Source organism: Clavelina lepadiformis, chromosome 2 (assembly GCF_947623445.1).
Source record: "Clavelina lepadiformis chromosome 2, kaClaLepa1.1, whole genome shotgun sequence".
Taxonomy (NCBI): domain Eukaryota; kingdom Metazoa; phylum Chordata; class Ascidiacea; order Aplousobranchia; family Clavelinidae; genus Clavelina; species Clavelina lepadiformis.
In genome coordinates, this window is record NC_135241.1 from 9,738,649 (window position 1) to 9,762,774 (window position 24,126).

At 34.5% G+C, this 24,126-nt stretch overlaps 1 protein-coding gene and 1 long non-coding RNA gene across 4 annotated transcripts in view; one reads left to right on the top strand and one right to left on the bottom strand.

Moving 5' to 3' along the window:
* Positions 1-4,169: 4,169 nt before the first annotated feature.
* LOC143446123 (uncharacterized) overlaps positions 4,170-24,126 on the bottom strand; it is a 50,181-nt gene continuing 30,224 nt past the window's right edge. For all 3 annotated transcript variants that reach the window (XM_076945621.1, XM_076945620.1, XM_076945622.1), the window contains 9 exons: positions 22,389-22,495; positions 21,883-22,265; positions 16,350-16,476; positions 12,543-12,613; positions 10,639-10,680; positions 7,556-7,658; positions 7,381-7,473; positions 5,892-6,066; positions 4,170-4,455 (listed from right to left, as the gene is read on the bottom strand). In XM_076945621.1, coding sequence (XP_076801736.1) covers positions 4,324-4,455; positions 5,892-6,066; positions 7,381-7,473; positions 7,556-7,658; positions 10,639-10,680; positions 12,543-12,613; positions 16,350-16,476; positions 21,883-22,265; positions 22,389-22,495 — 1,233 coding nt within the window. In that variant the 3' untranslated portion in view covers positions 4,170-4,323. The remainder of the gene's footprint in view (positions 4,456-5,891; positions 6,067-7,380; positions 7,474-7,555; positions 7,659-10,638; positions 10,681-12,542; positions 12,614-16,349; positions 16,477-21,882; positions 22,266-22,388; positions 22,496-24,126) is intronic.
* LOC143446369 (uncharacterized) lies at positions 11,113-11,948 on the top strand. Its single transcript, XR_013113923.1, has 2 exons — positions 11,113-11,563; positions 11,817-11,948. It is a non-coding gene; the product is annotated as an uncharacterized LOC143446369 (long non-coding RNA).

Below are 24,126 nucleotides of genomic sequence, written 5' to 3' on the forward strand. Positions count from 1 at the left end.
CATGGTGTAAATATTGCTAATTCGATACAACTTATTCGGACAATATAACAACTAAACTTTATGAAGTTGGTGTTGATTTAAGAAGCAATATAGAGACAGTAAACGCAACGGAGTCAAAGACAATCATTAGCTCGGAGTCAAACAGTAGACTTGGCTCAGGCCAGTCTAAAACCAATCCAAACACTACCTCATCCCATATCTAAGCTGAAATTTCTTTCAGGCTCTTCACTAAAATTTTAAACTGACAGTCTAATACTGTCATGGTACAGTATCTGCGAATGTTTTAGTTGTCTCGAAACGTTTAAACTATTTTCCTACCTGCCTCTAGCCTCCGATTATATCGAAATGACGCATGACCTAAAATAAGATCAAGCACCCCTAATAGTTTACTTGCGTTTTCGTAACTAGACCACAAAAGAAACGAGACCAAACACAACTGCTGCCACATTTTCTTGCTAACTTCTTCCATGTCGCGTGATGTTTGTGACGTCACCTACCGCGATTAGTCTGAAATCAGCCTTGGTCCGATTTACACAGGGGTCCAAATTACACTGGTTTCCCCTACCATATTTTCAGCACCCAAAAAGAGGACATTTTTTGCCGGCAAGTAAAACGAAAGTAGAATTGTTACGTTTGAGTTTGATGATGTTTTACATTTCCTTGGTAGTTGCAGGCAAAAGTTACAAAAACAGACAGAAAAACAACAATTTTATTTCAAATTTATTTTTCAGATTCAGCCCATGAATACTTTGCGGTTCCCATAACTTTTGCCAATAAGGAATGATCATTTTTAACGAGATCGTGAAATTGTTTACACGAAATATCATTGAAACTATATACAACCGTCAAGATGCTCGAAACTGGTCTAACTAATAGGCTGTCTCTTTCTTTGCACCATTGTGGCTGCCTCAAAGAAAAAATGCGTTCAACATTTGCATTATGGGCCATAATGCTAAAGTAAAATTGCGCGATTTTTAACAGTTCACTAAACATTTCTTCGGTTCTGCAATGCTGGAAATATTCTGTCCATTTTTCATGTGCCATCATTTTAGAAAATGCAGCTGCATCAGTTTCATGCCGCCTTTGCACAAATTTACACAAGCTTTGGTACTGGTCGAACAGTTTAGCATCATCAATGTCAACGTTTTCTCTGCCAGATAATTTACACATGGCTCAACGTTAGCCCATTATTTGGCGTTGGACAGAAGCATCCCAATCAAAACATTTGAATTCAGCAAATGAATTGGTCCATTTATCCAAGTAGGCAACACAGGAATCGTACAATGGAGATACATCTGACATGAACAAATCACATTCCCGATCTTTTCCCTCTTTTCTGAGTTTTGTCAGTGTTGATTTTACTTGAATCGATACGAACATTTGTCTTTTCCTTTCTAAAATGGTTTGTCTTTACATAGTTGAGACTAGCTACAACTTCAACAAGAGATATCTTTGATTTCTCGATGTTTTGAACTTGTTCATGAAAAACAGCCACAAAGGATTGCATGTGTCTCAAATATTGTTCACCCAATGAATTTTCAAAAAAATGTTTTAGAACAATAGGTGGCTTGTCAATGGATAAAAAATACGACTTTAAAGCTGGATAAATTTGGAGAATTCTAGACAGGCTAGGATAAAGTGAAAGCCATCTGGTTACGCTGTGTGAAAGAAGTTTCTTGTACTCGATATCCACAAATAGACAGAAATCTTTCAACTCTTCTGTCCAAACAGTAAAAATAGAAAAATGTTGGTAGGTTTTGTAGATAATACTTTCAACATCAAGACTGATCTGATTTGCACCATGGTGTAAACAGTTATTCAAAATGTGTGCTGGGCAACCAACACCAACTAAAACAGGTACGTCATTTTTCAGATGAGTAAAAACGTTGTTACCTTTCCATCGGCGAACTTGCGACAGATCCTCGCATGTAAAAAGCCCAGCTGTTACAGAGAACGTCGAGCAATGTTTGCAATAACAATCAAGAAGGTAGGGCTGGTAGGGCAATTTGTTCGAAAACCTTTTTTAAACGAGCAATTCAGCATGTTTCATGGTTACAGAAATTTTTTGGAAATAAATACAACGTCTCGCCTAAAAGTCTGGTTGAAAGTATAAGCAACTAACTCGAAATGCAAAAAAAGAGGACATTTGGGCATTTTTGAGCGTCCTCGGAGGAACATTCACTTTTCTTGAAAAAAGAGGACAAATCCTCCGAAAAGAAGACATATGGTAGGCCTACTGTTAACCCTTAAACAGTAATTACGGGCCTGGGAGGCCCGGCGAGAGAGAAAATTTTTTTAATTTTTTTCTTTTTTGGTTTTTAGAGCTGTTGCTCCAGAAATGCCTAAAATAGTGTCGTTTGCAAAACTTAAAACCGGTTTACAAGGATTAATAAGTCCAAAAATTATTTTGTAGGCTAAAAACAAAAGTATACCTCAAATTGCAATTTAGGGCCTCCTAGGCCCGGTAATTGTAGTTTAGAGTAAACTTTAGAATTATAATCTATATAAGTTACAATGCATTTGTACAGTGGATCTCAATAAGATGAGTTCTTTTTTAAGTGCACTCAATAACAACCAAAATTTGTCATATGTGTGCATAGTTATGTGTCGCTGCTGCTAACCGGGGTAGCGAGATGCTCGGAGCGACTGCGGTTGTGTTTGTCAAAAACATTCAATCATTCACATTCCTGTTGCTACATCCGTGCATTATAGGCTAATTTGGCCTAAAATCATTTTCTCAAAACAAATACAGCCGATGTAATGAATTGAGATACGATTGAGTGACTTTTTCTTATTATGTTAGTATTGGGCCTGAGAGGCCCGTAATCGCTGTTTGTGTTACAGAAAAGTAATTACAGTTTAAGGGTTAATTAGTATTCCTTTTAAGTTTGTGTCGTACTGGTGTCATTCTGATTACCTTACGAGGTCATTAGATTGTACTAGCCATCGTCTTTGCAAGCTCTGTGTGAGTCCATGTTAAATCACCAAGTAACATTAGTTTGTTGCATGGTGTCAGAAGTGGGATTTAAACGTACGCCTCCATTCGGAGGTCCCAAAATCAATATATCGTCAGCGTCTCCTTCATGCAATATAATGAATGCTTTTTCATTGATCAATCCTTGCTTCTCTTTTATTTGAACAGCATGTTGACTGAGTAGAGTGATTCTAAAATTATATTTTGGTTTCTCAAAAGTAATTTTGAGAGTGACTGTGCATTTTAATTCAATCATTTTGCTGAGTTCCAACAATAATTTTTGTCGTAACCTACAATTGTATTTGCTATCTTGAGTAATTGAAATGGAATTTTCTCATCAACAATACTTACCTAGTAAGATAAAGGTTCTTAAGGAGGTGTCAAACACCTAAAACTAAGATCTTTATGAATTTGTTGGACGTCCTATGTAAGGCTTTAAAAAACATGTTTAGTAGACCAATCTGAATGCAGCATGGTTGGTGTTGTTTTCTAGCCTGGGAATTACCCTAGTGTTGGCGTGCTTCAATGTCCCAGGTCGCGTGCAGAATTATGCTAAAAATTAGCATGAAAGGAGCTAAAATTGTTTTTTTAGACCAAAAATTCTAGTGTTTATTTCGCGGCTCTATAAAAATAGTTTCAATCATGGTATTTGATGGCATTTTATGGAATGGTAGTTGAAACCATGCTAAGTTGACATGAAAAATTTCAGAGAGACCCATGGAGAATTTTTCGAGTAATCGTCTTTTAGTCAATTTACTGTATAATAAAACAAACAAAGATTTTATGGCATTTTTTGGTGTTTGACGCTACCTTAAGAAAGTCAAAATCGTTTTTGTTTTGGTCCAATGAGCATCAGTGTGGGTTGGCTTGTTATTGTTTTGGCTGGTTGCAGGACCAAGCTAAGGTTTGAAATTGATAGTGAACGTTTTGTGTTTTTTTGAGTATTTGTCTAAATCTCGTTGCTAACAAAAATTTATGACGTGTGTACGGGTAACAGCACGTTGATTTAATAACTTTGCACTGGAAAGCCTATCTCTTTAGATAGGTTACTGACTCCTTAAATTCCCCTGTTAACAATGTACGTATTTTTTGCAACTACGTTCAGCTAGACTGCTAGAGGATACTTATATAGTGTTTAAATTTTGTTTTCAAAAAAGTTTGATTGACTTGAACTAACTTGAAATTATTCACATGATTTGCCACAAAATTTGTGATGTGATTTATATATTCAACAGCTGCAAAATGGCTCGATTTCATGGTAGGCCTATATGTGTACAAATACAACAATGTAACATATTATAATCTAATCCCAATTAAAATGGGAAAACATTGTACCAAACAAAAGGCTGTTACGAATTTAACTGCAGCGTTGCAAGTTTTTGCAGTTTACGAATTGTCTTTTCATCGAGTCTGCACAGATCGAACTTTATACCATCGGTATCTTCAGTATATATCCCAGATTTTTGTATAATGGACGCAATCTATAAAAATATCAAAATCAAAGATAACTCACACTTCTATATATTTTTATATTTTGCGATTAAAACACTGACAATTTCAGGTTAATTTCATTGTATCGTATCACAATATTTGTCTTCGGACTGAGAAAAGTTTCTGCATGACATGGCAATGATTCCTCAAAGCCCAAGCAGCGATTACCGAACTTGTCTTAGTGCATTTTCTGATTGACACACACTTTTTATTTGGTTTATTGATTTTTTATATTGTACTGCTGAAATCTGAACTGTTTACAGGAACCACTGGACAGGAGTATGTGTCGTTTATGCCTTTATCAAGGTCAATACAATGGTAGCGTTGTGAGCATCCAACCCGGGTAGCAATTCTATAAGCCAGGCGCTCCAAACACTGCAACAAATAGAATTCAAACAGCAGACATGTTATATGTATTCAGCCATTCTACCTCTTGTTTTTCTTCGTTGTCAGCAGTGACCTTTCAAAATATAAACACTTCTAATCCTTTCCAAGTGCATAATCTTGACTAGGGCTTCTCAAACGTTTTGGGTATGCGACCCCATTTTAGACAAGTAATTTCTATTCAACCCCTTGATAGGTAGCCTACACGTTAATGATATTAAAACAATAAACGTCCAATTACAAATCTCAAGTTTTATTTTTGTCTATGGCTAAATCATATAAGTGCACACAATCCACAGAAGTACACTAACTGTAGCCTGCAGTAATAAAAGAATCTCGTAATGGAAACAGTAAAACAGATAAAAAATAAATCAATTTATAAAAATTAAATTTGTTTTGTGACCCCCAAACGGGGCCGCCAAAGGTTTGAGAAGCTCTGATCTTGACTCCTTTCTGCTAACTGTTTTAAAAATGGTTTTCTTGTTGAAAACAGATCCAGTTGTGCATCAAACGATAACCAAAAACCTCCGCGCCAGTGGTTTAATGATTTAATATTTAGTTAGTGATATAATTTTTGTTCAGTGACTGTCAGAAAAAAAAGATAATTACGATTAAGCTGCAGCGTTCTTTGGTTGTGGACGAAGGTGGCTGTGTGTCGGGACTGTACATAAAACAGAGCTCTTCGCAGTAGCACAAATGATTGCCCCATTGCCAATTTTGTACTTTATTTCTGTTGTTGTTGCCCCAACTCGACTGTGCACCTCTCGGTGACATGAATATAGTGATCAATGACCTTTAGCAACTGACCTTGATACTTGAACTGGGATTTCTATGTGACAAGAAGTAAGGCAATATCTCGCAGTAAATGAAAAGTCTTATCTCCCTAGCCCAATAATTCTTTTCTTTGAACTGAAATGTGGAAGCTTACCAAAATACCAAGTTAAAAACTCTAAACTACGCGACTGCACTGACACAATAAATATTTGGGACCTCACATTTATCAAACCAAAAAAGTGTAACAACATGCCACATTCCCACCTACCTTCTTCATTGTTTCTTCGTTATTGACATGGTTAAGATTATTTTGAAGAGTTTGCAAATCTTTAAAAAGTTGATCTGTGAGCCTTGAATATGTGTTCATATCAGTTCCAGTTTCCACAGAAACCAACACGGCTTTGTGAGAAAGCAATGTTGTATCCAAGTCGTTTCTTACGCCTCTGTAACATGATCAAGGACTAGAAAAGCACTTAAAGAGGGTATCTGTTGTTATTTTTCTCGATTATATGCTGCGGCTAAAACATTATTTTTTTGTATTCTTTATTCGGTTTTAAGTATGCATCAATTCTGTATCAGTCAGAAAGACCGATATACAGAACTGTATATTTTGCAGGGACGTAGCATCATTAGTTTCTGGGTATACACAAAGTCATTGCAACGGTAACACATGAATTAGGTAAATCAGATAAAAAAAGTGGTAAAATATTTAAAAAATTTTGAAATGAGCGATTAATAATTAATTCTTATTTAAAGTCTGTCATACTGTATAAAGGTTTTAGAAACGCACTTTAACTATTAAATTAAATGCCAACCAATTCTTTCAATCTAAATTACCAATAATTCTTTTTCCTAAGTCACAACCTACTCGAGCATTTTTCAAAGCAGGAGTGGCCAATGATTAAATTGGCTCATAAATAATTAATTCATGTCGCTAAATTGACTAAAGGGAATACAGTATATTGGTGCCTTTTCGCTAGGATATGTTTGATGAATGAGACATATTCTAAAATATAGTCTTCAGTGTTTGTCATTTATCACTGTGGTTGATGTAAACCGAATATAAAGGTAGAAAAATTGCAAATTTCCTGTGTTAATTTGTTATAACTGGCCAAATTGTTGTTAAAAGATTACAAAATGAACAAGAATATTTAAGCAAAATTTTATGTTTTCCTCACACACTGGCATAATTGTTTTCTCTTGTCTGTCTAACGTTTGCATGTGTTATCCTTTATTTCTCTTGCAGAATATCAGTGATTACATCAACCCCAGAATTTATATATTTAAATTCTTCCTCGAATCATATTTGACCGACCTGGAAATACTGATAAAGAACGGCCAAAATTCAGTTCCTTAATGTTGCTGAAAAAACGACATGCTGTACAAACAAATACGGCTGAAAATATAACCTTAAATAATATTAAAAAACACTAAAACTCTAAGTGAGATAAAAGTTTATGTGCCAATATTTTAAAGTAACAGCCTTTCTACAAACGTGTAAAAACTGAGTTTACTGTCATTAGGAGATCAATCGTAACCAAAGATTAAGTTGTATATTTGTCTGGTGACAAAATGTAAAGCTGTGTCATTAGTTTTTAAACACTTGCAGTACAAAGTGTTAGATTCGTTAGGAAAGTGATTGATATATCTGACAACGGCTCTCACATCTTAAATTGTATTATTGTGGTATAGTACTGTATTGACCTTATAAAATTGTTGGGTAGCTATACGAGAATGACAAACGCTAGAAATTTCACCTGTGATCATAAGTTGTTTCTAAATGACAAACTTCTAATGAATGTTTCATGGCAACCCTATCAGAAGATCCACAGGATGGATTTTCAGCTTCTCTAAAAACGTTGATGCTGAATCATCTAATTACAGCATTTTTGCAAAAAATACCACAAAAAATCTCCAGCAATTGACCACAACCTTATGTACGAATTTGATCCGGAAGTCGAAGAATCACTGTCTGAGTCGCTGGTTGCAGGACAACCAATCAGAGATGGCATATGAGATCCAGGTGGATGTAGTTCTAAGTCCATATGCAAAAATAGTAAACGTTAGCTGACTAAAAGTTTATAACTATTTTAAAAAATTTATTTCTCTACATACACGATGTCTACATCAGTTACACGATGTACTCTAGCTTACACCATCCTTACTCATCATATAATTTTTTGTTGAAAATAAAAAATTCACTGGTAATGTTGTATTCAGGGTCACCTAAATCTCCCAGGCCATACTTAGCAAATGTATGCGGGTTTGTATTGTTCCATCCCTGACAAATTAGTAACAAACTTGACAAACTCAAAACAAAAAATTTACAAAAAATGGCTTTATATAACTGCTTTTGAATCTGCTAATATTTATTTAGCCTTAACTTAGTAGCAGTATATTGGGCATTATGTCACTAATCTGGATGGAAAGTCAACGGCATTCTAGTTTACCTTTTAATCAAATCTAACGTTTGCCACATTTACACCAAAAACTAACCTGACCTTTTGGTTTTCTATAGCATTGATATATATATTTTTTATAGCATTTCACTAATACCAGTTTGACTAATCATGGCTAAATGTACAATACTTTTAGGTTTTTAATATACTTCTATCAATTAAAAACTTGATTTAGCTGATACCGCAAACAGGCACTGTTTAAAGTGTCTCTGCAATGAAATTTGTTTATTTTGAAGTAGTTGTTGTACCGAAAAAGGTTTTAACAAGACATTAAACATCCAAAATATGGACCAACTTCAGCAAGCTAATTTCACGTGGGCCGAGAATGTCTGCTTTTGTCTGAGGCTATGATGTCACGAGCACCAAATTTGTCACGGTGAAAGGAAGCAGGATCATAAGCCATAGAGAGAGTGCTGCATCCTGCTGTTTTCCAATAATACCCTGCTATTGTTTGTTGCTCAGTGATTGACAGGCTGCTGTTCATGATGTAATCAATAGCAGCATAGTTTTTCAACAAAGAAAGCGGTTTATGCGGCAATTTAAAAAAAAAAGTGTGCATAGGTTTTCAGAAAAAATGTAGATAAAGATTAGTTGTGTGAGTGGGGATAAGGTAGTTTATGTTCATGTAGACCTTAGACACCATTGATATAAAGAAAACAGTATGTTGTCCAGTTTTCAGCAGCAACCAAGTGTAGAGTTTATAGGGCAATCTCAGTCTGCTGTTCTTTACTTGATGAACACCAACCCAGCGATAAACATCACCACAGCAGCTTGTCAATTATTGATTGGTAAAGAACAGAAAGCTGAAAGCAGCAGGCTGCTGTTCAACAATAACAAGCCTCTCTAAATCAATCATCACTAAGTACATGACGTCACAAAATTCAAAGGTGCTACTCAAAAACAGCAGGCTGCAATTGGTGATATCACAAGAAAATTGTAGCATGTGCTCAGATAAAACAGCTGTTGGGCGTAAGGCTTTTCTTTTATAGTGTTCGATATTAGGTTGGCTGCTTCTTGAAAAGTTTGGAGTTGTATTTGTTGGTGTTTAGTACTAAAGTTTTTAGCGAATAGACTTGGGCGTTTTTTTGTCTGAAAAAATCTTTTGCAAGCCTGGCATAGTACCAGTAGTAATAGGCCAAGCCTAGTCCAAAGGGAAGGCAGTTGTTAGTGCTATTGTGCACACTTACCTAGACCTAACTAAGCTATTGTACTACTGGCGTCGATTCCCGGTGAGATGAGTGGTCATGGCTCCCTGGATTTTACAGAAATGAGAAAACTAAAGTAGTCATACTAAAGACACAGTGAACACCATAGTGAAAAGTGTGGCATAGTTTCTCATTACTCGATATCAATGTTGTACCTATATTGTTTCAGATAACGTTTTCAGAAATCATCTGCATTGTCACGAAAGGGGCAAAGCATATATATGATTAAATATAAATAATGCATTGTAATTTGAAGTACAGCAACACGATTATAGAAGTTTCTACCCGAATAGAAAATGCAAAACGAAACAAGGACGGTGAGAGCAAAACTCTTACCAACCAAAACTAGCAACAAATATTGTTTTAAAACAAAGTTGCTGCACTTGCCCCATCTTTGGTGTGGGCAAACCCGGTTAAATTAACAATTGCTGAATTTGTCGGCAAGGTTATCTGAGGCCTTATAATAGCATAGTAGCCCACATCTAGAAAGTGTGCACAAGCTTAATTTTCAGTTATTGGCTGTTCTGAACCAGTAAGCCAAATGTTTGAGTGTTACTGTATGATTGGCCAATCTACTAGTAAACTATAAGTTTACAAAACCATTTTAAACTATGACATCTGTACTGCAATAGTTACTGTGTATTTTGGACAGCATGCTTCTTGCATGGCTTAGTTTGGATTAATTAATACTATAGATACAGCAAAACCTATTTCTACCTTCAATGTACAATCAACTGCAGATTCTAACTATTGTGAAGGCAAGTGTATTGTATTAGCTGAGTTCGCTATAAAACTGTAGTTAACTTGCTTGCAATTAAAATTTCTAGAAAGTAAAGTTGGTGCTCATTATGTAATGGGAAAATCCAAAATTTTGGAATATATTTTGCGAGTCCACTAAAAAAGTCGCACCACAGGGCAAAAAGAAAGTTCAAATACAAGCCAAACTAAGCTTTTAAAAGTAAATTTATTGGTATAGAATACTTTAAAAAATCTCGTTTGTTATTATTTACAAAGATTATGGGTTGAAAACTTCATCGCAAGGGCCTTTCAACTAATGAAAGGTGTTGTTATAACGAAAACAAAATTACTTGCATATAAATTTTCATTAGTTGATTGTACTTTGATATCCTTTTCAGTCACACTTTGTAATACAGTACAACTTAAATACTCCTACTGACCACTTAAAATATCCATTGTCAAACTTAAACTATTAAATACGCAACTGTTCAAGTATATAAAATTGCCATTTATAGGCTTTGTTGCTATCGAATTAGAAATACATTGGCTGCATTCACTTGTGCATGATTCACTGCAGCTTTAGTTTACAAAAAATTATTGCTTTAATACATACCCCCACTAGAGTCACTGCCAGACAGCTCGCAATTTTTGGTAACTAGAAAAACAAAAATTCAATACACAACAAAAATAATACATTTTATGTTAAGTACAATTATAATTGGCATATAGTAGGAAAACATATCTAACATATCAAACACATATCAAAGTGGGGTAAAGTGATCAACAAGGCACGTTGTGCACATGCCTGTTTTTCCAAAACTAAACCATGTGCATAATCTTTATTTCGGCTAATTTATTCTACCCGTTTCGGATGAGAATCAAATTCTTCTTCTTCAGAGCATAGGTCAAATCGAATGAAATTTAAAAATATATATAGTATGGAGAACTGCTCAGTTTCAAAAGTGTAATTTAAATTATAAAAAATTTCTGTACATGCTAGTTACAGTAAACAATATTTATGGTTTGTTTAATTTAGCAAGCACTAATCGATAATAATTAATGATGGTTGATAACTGGTTACAGCATTAAGCAAACGTGAAGACTATTTATGAGCTAGCATTCGATTAGCTTTAAGGTTTTATAAAAGTGGCAGCGAGGGGGCCAACTGCACAAGTGCTGTTGGGGCAAATTATGCAAAGCATATGCAATGAAATGCTGAGCAGAGGAAGACCCAATGACCTTCACCAGTGAGATGAACCCAACAGCAACGAGGCACATCGACGTAATGGGGGTGTAAACATCCGCTCATGTATTATTAAGCACGAGAGAAAACTTCAAGGGTTGCGTTGGCAGCTGAAACAAAAGTCTACTACAAAATGCAAGAAGTGTGGACAGCAACACTTATTCCAATAACAATGCCTTGCGTGAGGGAAGGTCTACCACAGCTATTACAATAAAAACCAATTTGCCATAGCATGATGATTGAGAAGTGTCTATTGTATCGAAGCAGACCCAAATTACAAATTAAAACAACCACAGTAAGTAATCCTCATCACTTTTTTGCATATGTACTGTTTTTGCATTTGCGTTGTATGAAGTATTTGCTACAATCACTTCCGAAAATCTCTTACAACTGGCAAAAATATGTTTCAAGTTTTATGGTTGGGCTTTAAATTTTTGAGAATGGCTATTTTGTTGTATGTAGAGGTACGTTACGTGACCTGTTATTCAATATTGGCGCTTAAGTGGGGACAATTGACAGCGTACCAATGGTATTACTTTAATCAATAGGAGGTAACAAAGCAGATGAACTTACAAGATGCTGCATGTGGATTAGCTGGAGCAGGGCAGATGAAAATAAATACAGTAACAGGAATCTTTTTACCAAAGGAAAGGTGCCATCCATCAGATATTACATATTAAATTATAATTAAATGAAAGTAAAAACTTGAAATTAAATGCGCATGCTTTCTGGGTATACTTTAACTGAAGTTTCAATCAATGAAATATTTTGTTGCGTATATGCTTGAAGTACGTGGTCACATCCGAGAATCATATAGTAACATGATAAATATTTTTAGTGCAGTGACTTTTGAACCTTTTTTAATGATATACCTTCTCCTGTTAAAATAACACTAACACTCAAGTGAGCGAATGGACAAAAACTAACATAAAAATGTTGTGATAAAGTGTCAGACAATTTGGGTGTTTCTGTATGTATAGTTCATTGCATCAAATTTAATTTATTAACAGTGCATTTGCAAGCAGCAAGTTTGCATCCACATATCTGTGTGGACAAAGGTCATTTAATGAAGCAAAAAATTAAAAAATAACTTTTGACTATGACAGACAAATCACTTCTGAAATTAAATAGTTCTGATTTAACTCTAAAATTAATTAATAATGTCCTGCTAAAACAGAAAACTCAAAGGAAAGCAAAATAAGTACTTACACACTAAAACTAAAGCGGCTTTACGAGTTTTACATAAAACTTGTAAAATTGTTCGTAGGTATTACCTGACGTAACAGTTGCAATATTTGTTTCACTACTTGTAGTGCATAATGAAACATTTGAATGTTCTTTGGATCTGCATTAAAAAAGGTATAACTAAATTCCTTCAACCAGAATAACTGCAACAAAATATAATAATAATCATAAAAAGAAACTTCAAAATAGTTTGGAACAAAAGACATGTAGCATAATTCCACATATTACACAGTAATATTGTCATATTTTCCACAAAATTACAATCCCAACCAAGTTTCAGTTTTTGACAAAAATTGGCATGAAACATTACACAAAAAAAGAAATAATTTCTACAGAAAGTAAATAATTTGAAACTTCCTACCAACTGAAAACTTACGATTGATTTTGAAAAAATTTAAGTTTTTATGTAAATCATCAAATGCAGTATTTCATCATTGAGACATTCCTAATTTAAGATGTTAGCAAGTACAGTAACATATTTCTGAATATCACACTGTAGTAACTCAATCTAAATAATGCAGTAAGGGCCAAGATGAGTACAGCATATTATTACTGTTTAAGCTGCGTGGAAAGACTTACAAGTGGGCTGGATGTTTTATGATCTTTCTGTCCGGCTTATTTATCACATATGTCACACTGGGTCTTTGTAGTTATTAACTGCTTAATGATGTTAGCATACAATAGAAGTCTTGCTTTGAAAGAGAAATTACCAATGCAGATTGTCGCATAGTTATTGATCAAGCACAATGTTTATTGACGAACTCAGTCATAAACCGTTTGCAGATGTCAAACACTGTTAGTTAAGTAAAATTAACTATGGTAACTTATAACAGTAACTTATGGTTTGTTGGACTAAAACGAAATGTAACAACCGGCAAAATTTTTTACATTATGATAAAAAGCCTACTATACTCAAGGAGACAGTTCTGGTTTATGCCAATGTCAGCGAGTGAAAAAAAGGGCAGGTGATGTGTGCCGCAAAAAATTACCAAGCAAATAATTCTACACCTTCTCACATGCATAATAATTCTACACATTCTCAAGGCCACAATGACAGTGAAAGGTTTTTGTTCTAAAAACTAGCCTCAAATCTGATAATACTGCCTACAAGTTATAGCCATGGAAAAAATATAGATGGCTCTGGATTGAAGATATGAATAAAAAAAAACACCAGGAAGTATTAAAGGTGACAGCAGATAAAGATAACGGTAATATAGATCAGGGGTATTCAAACTACTGCCTGCGGGCCAACTGTGGCCTGGCACCTGTTTAATATTGGCTCGCATCCATGACAGAATCACGGACGAAAAGAAGGAAAGCCATTGTTGGTACAGCTGAAAAGAAGTTAGGGAACAAAAATGTTTGAACCTCCAATAAATACATATTTATCTTCACAACCAACAAAGGCAAGCTATTTCTTCTACTGACGTTAAATACAAAACTTGCTAAGCTTTTTTATGGATACGTAGAAAGAAATCCAAGAGTGAAAACAGTAGAAAACATTATATTTATCATAAGTTTCAGTTGATACTACAACCATCCTACATTTTTTACTAGTTTTTGGAAGTTGTTTACAAATTTTCAGAAATCGCTCAAACTAACTTTGTATTGTTTTTAATGCCAACTATTATTGTCATACTTCAGTTTTCAAAAGGTGAACAAAATGAAATTATACGCATTAAATTATAATTCGTCACAAATATGAATTGATTAAGCTGAACATTTAAAAGGTTTATGTACTGCAGTAGAAGTAGCACAAGAGCTGAATACGTTCCTTGGACTTCTGCAATTTGACACCGGTAATCGGCTGGACAGTTAGTGACCACATTAAACAGAGGAATTGCATTACTATGTCATATTTGAGGCGTTTACAGAAGGCCGATGTTGCATATCCAAGTTTATTTCATTATCTCATTTCAAACCTTCACCCTTTTTTTATCTCACTCATGTTTATCTGTTCGGTGCTGCGCGTTCTGCTCTTGCAGCTATCCTCTCTTTGTTGTTTTCTTCTCAATTTGTTATCTTTATTTCGTTTTGCGCTTTTTCTAATTATCACGCTGCCTTTAGATTTCAACGCACCAATTACCTTGAAGTGCATTTATGCCTATCCCTTCTACTGTATATGAAAGAATGACTTCGAAAAACAATATCTATTGCACTTTGGTTAAGACATCGATATTAATACTGAAAAATTAAACAACTTTAATTTAAAAGTAGTTGCACACATTAACTAAAGTGTCAAGTCTCGCCGGAGCTTTGCCAAAGTTTTGCCATTACAACAAACTAACCCAGAAGCTGTGTGTTTGGAACGGTTGTATATCATCTGAGTAACAATTCATTTGAGTGACAGTATTTGAGTGACATAATTATGACATAAATTATTCATTCGAGTGACGTAATTAACCCTCACCATCACCCTAACCCATTACTGTAGTTTGAACAGTACTTACCAATGTTTCACTCAAACGAACTGTCACTCAGTTGATATTGACCTAAGACAACAGTCTATTATCCAAGGCCATTCTGAAAAATCTCAACAGACTTCTACCCTAGGGGACTGATGCTGCCTAAACAGGGCCCACTGTAGAGTTGAACGAACCAAAGCCAAAATGGAACATGGCCCATGACCCAATGTGTGAATGTGGACTAGAGATTCAGACAATGGAACACATCTTGCCCCTTGTCCCTTGGTTCATCCTATGATGACAGCAATTTAAGAAATGTCACCAACAATGCTCTGGTCGGTCTCTGACACTGGCATAATAAGCTATAAATGACTAAATATCGAAACCAGGAGGGTGAACCGATATTCTGCCTCCTATAACATACAACTTGGGGGCACATGTACCAGCTGCACAGTAACTTTTACAACAAGTTGAAAATTCAAGTATCAAGGCATCTTTGGCAATCAACAAGTGGATCGTGGGGTGGCAAAAAAAGCCCTGCCAGACTTTGCAATTTTATCACCGTTATTAACTCCAACCTCACTGAACTTCCACTGCCCAGGATGGATTGGGTACGGTTAGTTGTTCAGCAACTCCAACAACTTCCCAACTAGTGGATAACCCTTTCGAAAGAGCATGTCTGTCGTTCCGCTATTAAAAAAGCGTACTGTGCCCAAACTTGAGTGAGCTCGTGCGCAGCTTTGTATGAAACAACAACTACAACACATTTTACTTGAATCATGGTAGTATGTCCAAATGCAACAGTTCATATCAAGTTTTGACAACTAGTTTTTAGATGAATAGCAAAGTTTTCAGCAGGGATTTCAAAACAAAGACCGTTAACTGGTGTAAAAATAAGAAAACTTAAGCTTAAGTCCTTGTGTTAATACCTACATGGAATGTTGCTACATTAGCTCATCAAAAACGCACATAGTCATATTCAATTCCAACATAGACAATATACCGATCAGTCGCAAAGTATTGACACAACGACAACAGGGTGTTGTTAAGTAATCCATTCATTTATTTTACACCATGCCTATCAAGTTCTACAAAGTCAATAAATTTTCTAACTTAGGTTAAGTTGAGGAGTTTCTACAGCTACTTTCAGATGGGCGGTCTGATGAGGTGTTGCGACAAGTCTTAAACCAGCTTACTTCAATTCAAAATGTTAATTAGCATACAGTTCATATACAGATATTACCCAAAATAAGCAAACAAGTTTGTCCAAAAGTACTGGGTCTGAGTGTGCTTTATGAAGAAATGTCTATGATTATGATGATTCTATGATTTCTAATTTACATATTAAATATATTTAATTGAAGTAAGCTAAATATAATTTAATAAGCTGCTAAATACAAATTAATCTAAAATAATCGAAATTAAACATACAGATGAACCATTTCATTATCTTCATTGCATTCGTGACGAAGTTTTCTACCACCGTTAATTCCAAGCTCTTCATTAAAGGAAACCATCGTCTTTTCATGTCTTTTTGGGTTGAGAAATGTCAGATGCTCTTTGCATAACAGAATTTTTAATAGTTAGAATGCTGGGAACTATAAATGAATAATAAAAGGAACAGCATTCACCTTAGCCTATACAGCGACTGTAACTGAAGTTTTAATACAGCTGCATTTTGCTTGAAGTTTATTTTGGTAAAAACATAGATGTGAAATTGTGAATAAGTATTCAACAGTCCTGGCAATAATCACAATGCAGATAACGTTTCGATGCCACATTCAGCAGCCACCAACTTTTAACTAGTTTAAAACAAATACATAGTTTGGCAATTTTGTTGACTGCGTGATATGAATTAAGCCCACTAACCTACTAAGTCATTGTCTGGACAATAAACAGCAAGAGTCCATCCAAATACCAGAACAAAATTCTACGTGCTCATATGCCACTTTGTATCAATGACTTAGCAAGCAGGGCTGACCATGTCTGTGTTTTCTTCAACAAACTCATTAAATGTGCCATTCTGCATACTGCATTCACATAAGTGATGAATTTGTCATGTCACATGCACACCTCATATTTTTAATTGGGCTAAAGACATCAAAATGTTTTATTGCAAGCTAAAACAAGTATCAAAAATAAACCCGAAAATTTTATATCTTACTTTTCACATGGTACTTAATGGTAGGTTGACATGCCCTTAAAATCTTAGAATCTTAAAACTGAGTCTGCCACTGTTTTCTATCATTTTTATTTCAACAGAAAATATCAAAAAGTACTGCTTTTAAAATATTTTCTGATTCTTTTCATAAGACGATTTACACCACAAATTGACAGAATTGCTGAGTGGCTGAGATATCTAACAATCTGATATAAATTTATGTTAATGTATTTCAAACCTGACTATCTCAGAAGATTAGGCATACCTGCTTTTGACTGAGAAACTATTAAAATCAACAATAAAAATAAACGAACTGTAGGCTGAACAAGATGTAAAGCAAAATACAGCTGTTCAGCTGGCCAATCTGACGTGGTGTTGTAACATGTCATAAATTAATTCTAGCTTCAGCTTTTTAAAATTCCAAATACTAATTAGCATACAGTTCAGTAAGTCTAAAAATGTTACTAAAAAAAGCCCACACATTTATCAAAAAGTTCTGGGACTAAAAGTGTGACACGAAGAAATTTTGATCCGTTTTCTTTGAAACATTTCCTTGATAACATTCATTACTATAACTTGGGGAGAGTTGAAACAGACCTGTACCAAATTGCTACAATTTGCACAATCAGAGCAGATTTATTCATGTTAAACTTATCCCTCATCCCTGAGTAATTCCCTCATCAAAGTACGGTATATATCAAAATTAAGAATAACAAGATGAAAACGTAACTTAGGAAAAAAGTCTTTTGACGAAGCGACGAGTTGGATGAAAAAAAATCATACTGAAATAATCTAAATTGTCAAGAGCATTTGCAGATCAACATTACCAAAACATGAACATGCAATAATGAACTTTCTGAACACTTGCAGAGGACAATCTGTTTATATCATCAAACCATACGACAACTTCGCAACAACAAGTACAAAAGGATTTTATTCAATTATTTGAGTTCAGCAAAGCAATTAATTTAAGTTCACCCAAAGGTCAAACTTTTCTTATAAATCTTGGTTCATCAACATTCGGTCATGAATATTTACTCTTTCTCTTTCCGAAAAAGACCATAGGTCAAAACCAGCGTGACTGACGGGACAAAAGATAGAATTTTTAAAATTATTAATGCATTATTATTAGTTTTATATAAGGTTGTAAAAAAAGAAATGTGTTTTCAGTTAATGGTAGTTGCATGTTATGAAATGGCATCATAAATTTTTGTAAAATAATATAGTAAAAGTTTTGAAAACCACCTTTTGTTAGCGTGACTGACGGGACAGAAATTAACATGCATTTTTGGGACAGTGTAACTGATAACAAATTTCTATCTCATTCTTTGATAAATCAAGGTGTTTACTTGTAGATTTCATTGTTGACCCGAACTGTGCTTTAAACTAATTTCAAACTTTGGCTGCAATTACTAAGTATAAAATTATAGTGTATTGTGTACGTGACAGACGGGACATTTTGTATGTGACTGACGGGACAACATCTGAAGTAATAAAAGGACACTCACAGTTTTTGGATCAAGTATTAAATAAAATCATCTACTCAATTTAACAACTAAAACTAAATAAAATTTAATTAGTTTTTTAATCTGAATAACAATTTTAAAGTGCAGTAAAACATTGAAAATACAAATTGACAATTCAAACAACTAACAAAATAGCAAGCTGTAAAAACATGACAATAAACTTCTATAGCACTGTATAAAAATAACATTTTTGTCCATAAAATCATTTTAAATTGCAAATTGACTTACAAATAAAATATATATGCCCTGCAACTTTTGAAGAAATGCATCTGAACTAGTAAACATAAATAAAAAAAAAACGACAACCGTAAACAACTCAAATCTAGAAAACTTTAAAACTAAAATAACAATATATTTTAGCATCTGATTTTTATATGTTCTAAGCTATGTTATGCATTCCTCGGCTATTTATAAGAATTGATACATCTTTCATCTGACTAAGAATGTTATCTTTGGTGTACCAAACAGTGTCATGATCCGGTTCTAGTTTATAACTTAAAGATGAGCTATCTGATTTTTTTAGGCATTGTATTTTATATTCACCAGCTATTTTATTTATTACAAGCCCATAAAAGTTTTCTGCTAAGTATTTTACTTTAACCTAAGATCCAATAGCAAAATCTTTATTATTTCCTCCTTTTGGCTGAACTAACAATTCATTTGACCCAATAAATGAAAAACAGTCCATTTGTTCATTATTCACAAGCGAATGCACAGCATACCTAATTTCGTTTGGCGTAACTGGTTTAAAAAAGTGTGCATCCCTGGCATTGGGGATTCTTTCAATTTCAATATCATTTGGGTGCCACATTTCATCTAGTTTTGGGATTTGGGATTTGGGATTTTATTTCTTTCTCGGAAACAAATAATACATTTATATACAACTTATACAACATTTCGTCATTACAAAAAACTATCAAGCTGCATACTGCTCTACAACTCCAGCTTAACAAAACCACAGTGACTGAAATAACTTGTTCAGTTGTTACATTTAAATACATATCCTTTGTTTGACTGACAATTTAAAATCAAGAATTACCATTGTTATGTAACAAATGGTTTTATCCAAACACAGAATAGTAATTTTAGTAAATTTAATCATGTTTGTTCAGACCAAAAATTGTCCCGTCGGTCACGTGACTGACAGGACAATTTTAGTTCACCTACAAATTTAAAGTTAAGATATATATGCCAAAAGCTTTTAGTTGTGAGAATGTCCTGCTTAATGTAGGAGATAGCTATGTGGAAAGAAAAACAATAATATCAGTAATGCATTTTTTATCAAACTATGTGCTATTTTTGTGACTGACGGGACAAATTAGTGGATGTTTTTTTGCAAACACTTACTTCCATAATATGTGCAAAAAGAGTAATAATTGTCCTATGTACTAAGCACTAGAAAAAAATTAATGTTATAAGAAGAGGTGAAATTTACATTTTTATATGAAGACTTCATACCAGATACACAAATGCTTTTATATATAAAATACAAAAAGTATAATAATTCAGAGTGTCTTTTTCAGAAAGGCATAGGCTTATACTCTAATTAAACATAAATTTATTTGTCATTTTTGTTGATTCAATTTTTGCTACTTCGCAACATTATCATGGAATCATTATCATAAGCAAGAGCTGAGACGACATATCACAAAATTGTCAACACATAGCCTGGATAAAATATAATAAAATCGTACATGTTCTGCAAATTACTCTATATCATTAGATATTATTTCTGCATTAAAAAGGCTACAGAAATTTTCTTTACATTTTCAAACAATGTTACCTATGAATTCACAGAAGTTGTGGTCATTGATGTTGACTGGATTGAATTGAATTGACATGACAAAGAAATTTGTGTAGCCATAGATGTTTTTCGTCACATTATGCAAGGGAGTTATGGTGAGTGTGATCATTCATACAAATAGTGCACAAATGCTTGCATGCAATTTTGATCACTTTTTAATAGACATGTTGATAACATTTTACTATTCTCTGATTTTACATGAACTTGTATTTGCTCTATCTAGTCCAGGGTTTCTCAACCGGGGTCCATGGGGGTGTTCTACAGGGGCAACATGCAGATGCTGAGCACTAGTGAGCTATGGTGTAGTAGTACGGGACGACGAGGAAAAGCGAGACAGAAGTTTCGCATGTTTTTGTGCTTGTGCCAGAAGGCTACTGCACATGCAGTAGCGAAGTAAAGTGTTTTGCAAATGAACAGTCTACATTTTTATTGATGAGCAGGGGGCCACGAACCACGAAAGGTTGAGAGCCACTAATCTAGCCACGTGTATTTTCATGATATGGAGGATGCAAGGGATTGTTTTGAGAGCAAATGAGGTACCGTATTTTACGGACCATAAGGTGCAATTTAAATCCTTTTTTTTCCTCATAAATTGATCGTGCGCCTAATGCAGGGCTTCCCAAACCGGGGGTCGCGACCCCGCAAGGGGTCGCGTAACGAACTTCAGGGGTCGCAGAGCGTATACCAATTTTACACGAAGTACAAATACAATCGAAACAAAATATCGTTCCAGCCTAATCAACATTGAAACCGCCTTGAGACCAGAATTAACAGATATTGAGCCACGGCTGGACTTGCTTTGTAGCAGAAAGCAGTCGCATCAATCACACTGAATAAATGTGTGTGCTTTTTTGTTTCCAGTAGCCTATATATGTGTAAAGTAGTAAGTAGACTTTGAGTACTGGTTGCTTGAATTCAGTCTTTACTCTTTGCATCTCAATAAATTTCACTAATGACTAATGTATGTTTCGCACTGCTAATTTAATCAATTTAAACGTGAAGGGTCGTGGAAAACTTCAGAAGTTTGAAAGGGGTTGCGAGCAAAAAAGTTTGGGAAGCCCTGGCCTAATGTATGTGCGTGCGCCTAACGCCTATAATAATGTATTATTATATAATTAAACCACCGTCTTACACAATAAACTACGATAAAACTAGCAACTCATTTTTTCTTTTGATCATTGTACTATTGTGACTTGCTTACATTTATTACGTAACAAGTAAACTTGCCGGTGCGCCTTATGTATGAACAAAAAACTAATCAAAGCAATTTATTGACAGTGCGCCTTATAATCGGGTGCACTTTATGGTCCGTAAAATACGGTAATAGTAAAAAAAGTTTGGGAAACACTATGTTAAATCTTGTAACTTTAAACTCTCAGGAAGTTATGGATAACATGAACAATTCTGCTGTAATTGTGCTCATTAAGTTTGGATAATAATTAGGTCATTACTATTCTAACGCAACTCACTTACCTCGATTAAGAATATACGTTGATGAAGTTGCACTTTTTTGTGAATAACCTTCTGAATGCCTGCCAGGTGAAGCATTATGGACGTCCAGATCATAGCTCATGGAAGTTTCGCTTGCTACACTTGACTCCTGTAAATGTTTGGTTGATTTGCCGTATAGATCATTGTAAGTTTTTTGTTGAGACTTTTTTATCTTAGATTTCTGTGGTTTCTGGAGACTTTTTTGTGGTTTCTCTTCTTTTCCAGTGCCATCAATATTGCTGCCAATGTCAGAGTGCAAAAACTTAACCATTGTCAAAACATTTCTGTCAGGTAAAAATAATGCTTCGCGACTAGCGCTTCGTTCTTGTTCAATCTTCGGTAGTTTCACTTCATACCCTTGTTTCCTGTAAGGCATATAAAAAGTATGGCTTAAGCAACTCCGTATATAAGAGGTTTGCTTTTATAATATATCAACAAATAACTAACATTATTATAAAATAAACAGGAAATAAAAGGGAATTCTGTACCTTTTCTTATTTTTAAAATCCTTTCCAGTATCTTTGTTTTTTATTCTTTTCATTTCAATACTTCCTTCTTTAGAGAACAAAGGACGTGAAGATTTACCCAGTTTTATCTAAAAATAAATTTTCAGTAAACAATTTCACAAAACATTGACCTGCTTATACACGAATGTTGCTAATTTGACAAACTCTAAGCCCATGATTAAATGCTACAATGACCACTAAATTTAAGACATATCGTTGACATTGGCATTATGAATGAAATGTTTTCAAAAGATTGCATATTTTTCAATTATGCTGTTTGATATATCACATTCTTGGTTTTTCACAAACCACCCCCTTAGGATTACTATTGTATTTGTTAATTTTCGAAGCTATGATAAGGTGACATACTTTACCACTACAATTGTGATTTACATGAGTTCTGCTAGTACATACAATCACAATAATTCTCTGTTCAGATAACTACTAAGTTTTTTATTAACATGCATTATTCCAAATCTGTTAAGTACCACCGAAAAAGGCTGAAATAGTTTAAATTGTAATGAAATAATTGTAACAAGGGTAAGTACAAACAACTTTCTCAAGCTTAGTTGTTTTAACTGACCTACAAACTAATACAAAGCGCAGAAAAAACAAGATGCACAATTATTGTAATCTCAGAAATAATGCCAATATTATTTGTACAAAACATCTTTTAATCAGTATTTGTTTTGTCATTAATATTCCAAGTTTTTGTATGTTACCCTATAATTCAAATTACTAAAGAATTTAAACTATTTCTAGAAAGTCACTAAGTACTGAAAGTACAAGTACAAACATCATTTGTGTAGGTATCTTACAACTTATTTTTTACTTTCAGACTGCAGTCTCCAAGTGTGACTCATGCTTATGTGTTGGTTGATCTTTAAAAACTGTTGCCATCTCACAATGTCACCAGGTATTAATGACCATTGCATTAGCAAAGTTTATATTCAATCATACTTTAATGCTAACTTTCAGGTCTCCCTTTATTTTCTTGTAAAATGCTAACAAAGTAGCAAGGAAGGAAGTCACATGTGGGCTTCATACAAAATCATCTGTATGTTATGAATAAAAAGGAGAAGAATTGTACACATACATGAGCAGATGATATTCAATTAAGAAAATATTCAATCTGAAAACTTCAATGGTCATCGTCATGAGAGCAGTTCTTCTTCTGCCAAACTTCACTTGTTATTGTTGTGGGAGCAGCTCTTCTTCTGCCATCAGGGCTAGATATCAGATTTAAGTTAAGCAGCTATCACGTTGCACTGTCGTCCAAAACTTGTAAGCCATTAATTCCACAAAGAACATGGCAGATAATACAACTGAGAATACATGGCCTGCAGTTTGCTCTTACTTGACATGCTCACAAACTGAAGAGTTTGTCACTCCCCATTTGAGTGGATAATGGATTCACCTGATGTCTTTTCTCAGGAAATCATTCATCATCTCTCATTACTTAATGCAGAATTGTTGCATTACTTTCCAGATGCCACAAGTTGTGCCTACAGCACCAATCCTTTCTCAGTTGATCCAAGCAACTTATATGTTGGGACTGGGGGGGGGGGGGGGGGGCAATGGGGACTGATATAGATTCATGAGGACCAGACGCCCAAGACAAAATACGAAGAATGTTCTGGCTTAGTATGGCCTCTTCATACTCAACGCTAGCTTTCCAAGCTGATTTACTACTGATTTTCCTTTCTATGTGGGAATGAAA